Source organism: Talpa occidentalis, unplaced genomic scaffold, assembly GCF_014898055.3.
Source record: "Talpa occidentalis isolate TD23 unplaced genomic scaffold, MPIMG_talOcc4v2.1 talOcc4.7, whole genome shotgun sequence".
Lineage (NCBI taxonomy): Eukaryota > Metazoa > Chordata > Mammalia > Eulipotyphla > Talpidae > Talpa > Talpa occidentalis.
Window position 1 is genome coordinate 33362825 of NW_023605083.1, and position 6000 is coordinate 33368824.

A 6000-nucleotide genomic window follows, 5' to 3' on the forward strand; every position below is an offset into this window, starting at 1 on the left:
AGCGCATTGCAACAAATATGACATTTCCTAAGTGCAGATTTGATTAGGACCTATTTATGACTTGTGAGAGGTTTTTCATTGTCATTAATTTAAAATAAATCTGGTGGGATAATAACAGATATGGCAGCATTAATAGTGTTTTTAATGCAGCTAAAACTAACAGCTTATTATAGTCCAAAGGATTGCTTCACAGATATTAGAGTATATATAACCTTGGTAGAATTTGATCAAAATATCTCTGAAATTATTTACATCAATTATAATTTATTTGGCTTACCAGATATTTGCTATGCCCTGTTATTTACTTTTGTTTGGATCTATCTAGAAATTACATCAGGAGAGAGCAGTATTATCAACCCACAGAAATGCTTTTAAGAAAATAATGGAGAAGCTAAACGTAGACTATGAGACACTAAAAACACAATTGCAAGAAAATGAGACACATTCTCAGGTAAAAAAAAAAAAAAGACTCTGAAATTCATTCCTATTTTTAGTCTTTCTATTCTGTATTCTTAATCTATTATTTTTACCCCAAAACAATCCTTTCCTTTTTTTTTTTTTAACCTGCTTTATTTATTTACCTTCCAGATTCTCTGGCTGTGAAGATAGCCACATTCTGTACACTCTTCACCAAGAATGAATTTTACTCCTGTTTATTACCTCTTACAAGCCTGTTGCCTACACTGTACTGGGCACTGTTCTGGGCACAGCCATCATGATGATAACCTTAACTTTTTTCCAAAGTAAAGCATTTTTAATATAGAGTTTGCTAAACCAGGAAAGCCAGAAAGAAAGAGAATAAACACTAATGACCAATATCCCACCCAGAAGAGATTATTCTTACCATTTTGGTGAGGGTTCTTCCAGTCCATCTACATATTTTTTATATATATATCTATATATACTTTATACAAATACATAAGTACACATTTATTATTATATATTTATAGAAATGGCATATTATGTTAGAAGCTTGTTTTTCATTATTGACTATAAATCATACTTATCAATAAATATTGACAAATATTTGATAAAATGTCAAATATTTTTAATTAATTCTAATAATATTTGACTACATGGATATAGCATAATTTACTGAACTATTTCCCTATTGTTAGACATTTAGGTATTTCTAGTTTTAAAATTGTTCAAGTAATGCTATAAAGAATAGTTCTGTCTGAATTTTTTTTTTTAAAGATTTATTTAGTTATACAAGCACTGGGGTATAGGCCAGAGCCGCTGGAGGGTGAGAGAATTCATCAGAGTCGGAGCAGGGATTGGAGCAGAACAGGCAGAAAGACCGAAGTATACTGCTGAGGGGAACAGCGGGGGAGACAGGAGAGGTCTGCACGCCATGTGGGAATCTCCCTCATTGGCCGGGCATCGAACCGGCACTGTAGAGGCTGCAGACAGCTTCATAGCTCTGTGCTCAACCCGCCATGCTACCGGGGAGGCCCTGTCTGAATTTCTTAATTCATTTCTCTGATTATTTACACAGGGTGCAAAGCCAAGCATCTCACTGATCCTACTGATAATGTCTGAGGTGTTCTAGATTGACAGTTCTGTCCCAGACAGTAGAGATGAAGTCTATTTCTTGTTCACTTTTTCCCTAGCTAGTAATTGTGAGCTAGTAATTGTCAATAGGTGTTCAATAAATATTTGTTGGAGGATTAAATGAAGCAACATATGTGTCATGTACAAAATAAAGATGTACAAGATAAAGATTGGTTATCTTTTTCTTAAAAGTGGTAGAGTCTTACCAGTTTGCCACAACTACTAATAGCTTAGAAATCACTAATTTAGGGCCTCCCTGGTGGCGCAGCGGTTGAGCGCCGGGTTGCAAAGCTGCCCGCAGCCTCTGCAGCGCTGGTTCAATCCCTGGCCGCCGGGAAGGGGTCCCACATGGCACGCAGACCTCTCCTGCTGCCCGCTGCTCCCCTTAGCAGTGTACTTCGTCACTCTGCCTGTTCTGCTCCCTGCTCTGGCTCTGGTGAATTCTCTCACCCTCCCGCGCTTCTGACTGTATCCAGTGCTTGTATAAATAAATAAATAAATCTTTAAAAAAGAAAAAAAAAAAGAAATCACTAATTTACATAATTCAAAATTATCAGTCATTCTGTTGCTACTTCATAACATACAAATCTAAATAAGTGGCAAAATTATCTTTAGATGTTTAGAGATGAAATAGGTGCTGGAGAAGAAACCTAAGAAAAAGTTTATGAAGATACTTCTTAAATGATTCTTAGGGAAAAACTGATTTTTTAATGTAATACTGACTCTCCTACCGAATAGAAAACTCGAAGAAAACATTTTTTAAAAGATTTATTTATTTATGCATGTAAGTACTGGGGTACAGGCCAGAGGTGTGGGTGGGGTGGTGAAAGGATGTACCAGAGACAGAGTAGGGAATAGAACAGGCAGATTGACTGAAATACTCTGCTGAGTGAAGCTGCAGGTGAGACAGGAGAGGTCTTCTGCGCCATGTGGCTCACCTCCCTGGCCAGGGATCGAACTAGTGCTGCAATGGCTGTGGATAGCTTCACAGTGCTGCGTCCTTAACCCCTTGTGCCACCAGGAAGGCCCCTAAAGAAAACATTTAACAGTTTCTTAGAGTCGGCTGGTGGTTTTCTTAATTTATTGCCATAGGAAGTGCTAATCATTTTCTGAACCATATATATAAATATATGCTGAATTTGTAGCATAAGCCACAATGTACTGTTTTTCTCTGTAGTATTTGTTGCCTTTTATTTTTTCCAAATGATAAATCAAATCCTGATTTTTCTGTTTTTCATCCTTTTTCTTGAAAACTGGTTTTTGATATCTGTAAATCATTTTCCATGACAGATTTTTCTAAATGAATAGCTGTTAATTATCTGAAATCATTTAAACATATTGACATTGGAACAAACTGTAAAATTCCTAGAAGAAAATATAAGGATAAAGCTTCTTGACTTTGGGCTTGGCAGCAATTTTTGGATATGGCACAAAAAGCATAAACAACAAAGGGCAAAGGGAGATAAGCAGACCTAGGTTAAAATAAAAGACTTCTGTAGAAGAAGCAATCAATAATATGGAAAGACAACCTACAGAATGGGAGACAATATTTATAAATCATATATCTGATAAGGGGTTAATATCCAAAATATATAAAGAACTCACTTTTTAAGTAATCTGTAGGAAGAAACAGGTTTTCAAAAATGAAATTACGCTTCATGATATCCTCAGCAAGTCACTAATATAGACATATTATGGAGAGAATTTGACCATCTGATCTGGTGTTGCCTTTATAGCATTATTCATGTAGCACTTGAGAGGTCTATTGCATTATAAGAAGGCTGCTTCTTTGTATGAAACAAAGGGGGAAAAGTTTGGTACTTGACTTTGTAAAAGGTTATTAGAGATTTATTGTCAAAAAATGCTGACTGTTTCCTTGAGTTCATCATTACTTCAAGGTCCTATCTGGGAGAGCTAGATCTGATTTAGTAGTGTTAACTCATAGCACATACAGTTCACATAATTAATTCATTACAATTCATCTTAATATCTAGATTTATCTCTTTGAAGGAAACAATGGGATAGATGCAACATTAAGACTGAACCTATGCCCTGAAAAGAAGTTTAACGTGAAAGTAAAAAGAAGTGTTAATGCTGATTCAATTGTTAGATTGTAAAAACAATTGTTATTTTTAAGAAATGTACAGCAAAACATTACTTTAATGTTTCGTTCATCAGACAGTCCTATGTTTAGGGAAAAAACTATGTGCATCTTAAAAAAGAAAGACCGTAACCCAGAGTTACAAGGTTAATTAAATCAGAAAAACAGTTTAATTCTATAACAGTAAAATTGTCTTCTGAGGAAGCAACCATCAATATAATATCCACATTAGCTTCCTGTTGATGCAGAAATTATTGTAACAGTGCCAGCTTTTTACCAGCCTGCTTATAATCTTCACACTGCAGCTCTGTTCTTATCACAGCTTGTGGAATTAGACAGGAAATTTAGCCCTGGAAATAAGGAAGTTTCTCCTCTATAGCTGAACCTTTGACAGTGTTAGTCTATATATTATATTTGTGGTGTTACATACCCAGATTTCAAGGAGAGATTCCCATCATGTCCCAAGCTTCTTTTCTAAATTTTTTTAGGAAAGGGAAAAATCATATATTCTCTTTCAGTTGGCATGTTCGTGGGCATAACATTTAAAATATTTTCCAGATAAAGTAGACATATAAAATAAAACCTATTGTTGAAGTCAGCATTGTATTTATTAATGTATTTACTATTGTTTAATCTTTCCTAATTTTTTTTTTGTCTACATGGCTTTGTATCAGTAAAATGCAAGGAGTTGATAAGATTTAAAATTGAGTGTTTTTTTCCCTTATCCTCTTAAAAGGGTGCATAATTGTTTTTAATATGGGCACTGGTTGACATTTTTCTTTTGTGTTTTTAGCTTACAAATTTGGAGAGGAAGTGGCAACACCATGAGCAAAATAATTTTGTGATGAAAGAATGTATCCTTTAAAAAGCTGCAAGTGAACTTGACCAAGTGATTTTTTTTTCTAGGAATTTTTTTCAAAATTTAATGATTAAAATAAAATTTAATTCAATGCACACTCCCAAATACCTAATATCTGCAAAACACTGAGCCAAACATGTGCACTGTGTGTACATGTGTGTGTACCCAAGTAACTAATAGAAAGCAGAATCCATGAAATTGTAGTGTGGCATAGTAAGTGTACAGGTTTTGCAATCGGGAGATCTTTCTAATTTTAAATGTTGACTCTATTACATATAGGTTGTGGACTTTGTACAATATATGTAATTTATTTAAGCCTCAGTTTTATCATCTCAAAAACAGTTAATGTTTTCTTCCATAGAGTTGTTGGGGGAATTACATGTAACCATATGTATACATGTAAGTATATATATAGTTGTTTGTTGTTGTTTATAATGCATGACCTTGGATATCTAGATGGCACATGCAGATAAACTAAGGTCATGAGAAATTTGACCTTCATCTGTGTTGCAGCGAATTCAATTTCATCTGATTTCTGACAAGATGGCATTTATATTCCTTTGTTTTCCTTCTTGTGTGATCATAGAAGAAAGCAGATGCTGAGAACAGGTATCATGGAGTTGCAAGGAATATTTCACCAAAAGTGTTTTGTAGCTCTCTTTGACCTATTCTAGGTCAAGAGCTTGATAGCACTGAGATTTTAACCCCTGCACCACCAGGGAGGCCCCAGGACAACTATTTTAAAAACAAGTTTTGTTTGACCTTTTAGGTTATAATTGATATGTAATTTGTTAAAATCCTCTTACTTAAAATATTCCAGTTGTGCTTTTTCTATGCAATCTTCAATTTTCAGTTAAAAAAAAAGTAGCAATATAATTTGGTTTTTTTCTGAGCCACATTTAAACTACTATTTTTATTAAGTGTTTCCCCTTAATTCATATTATTAGTCATAGCAACCAAGAGTCAAGAGAGTGATTACCGACCAATTATGAAGAATGTGACCAAGCAGATTGCAGAGTACAATAAAACTATCGTGGATGCTCTACATAGCACAAGCAGAAACTGAGTCTGAACCAAGTGGGAGTCTATAAAAGTATCATCTTTTTGCTAAGTTTTATTCAAGTTGAGAGAAAAAAGAAAATTCACCCTTCAAGAATTTTATGTAAAATTTATTATGGTGTCATTTTTGTGAACTCTTTGAAGAGTGATATAGCATAGCAGTCAGTAGTCAAAGAAGTTCGCACGTGCAAAAGTTTCTTCTTTTGTGATATTTGTATTTGTGTTGGTAATAAAAATGCCTCAAAGAATCCAGAGAAAAACTAAAAGTGACCATTGAGAATCCTGTAGTCTGCATAATCCATCTAACTTAACAAATGAAGTCATCTTTTCACATGTCAACTCAAGGAGAACTGCACGCAGGAGAGTGATTCTGATTTAGCACTTCAGTCAACCTTATCAATTTTTGCTTCTAGAAAAAGTAAAAATA

The 6000-nt window shown here is 34.4% G+C and overlaps 1 protein-coding gene across 4 annotated transcripts in view; it reads left to right on the forward strand.

Annotated features, from left to right (window-relative positions):
* IFT74 (intraflagellar transport 74) overlaps window positions 1-5641 on the forward strand; it is a 66770-nt gene extending 61129 nt beyond the window's left edge. For all 4 annotated transcript variants that reach the window (XM_037491812.2, XM_037491813.2, XM_037491811.2 and 1 more), the window contains 3 exons: window positions 326-451; window positions 4449-4509; window positions 5462-5641. In XM_037491812.2, the coding sequence (XP_037347709.1) occupies window positions 326-451; window positions 4449-4509; window positions 5462-5580 (306 nt within the window). In that variant the 3' untranslated portion in view covers window positions 5581-5641. The remainder of the gene's footprint in view (window positions 1-325; window positions 452-4448; window positions 4510-5461) is intronic.
* The last annotated feature ends 359 nt before the right edge of the window (window positions 5642-6000 follow it).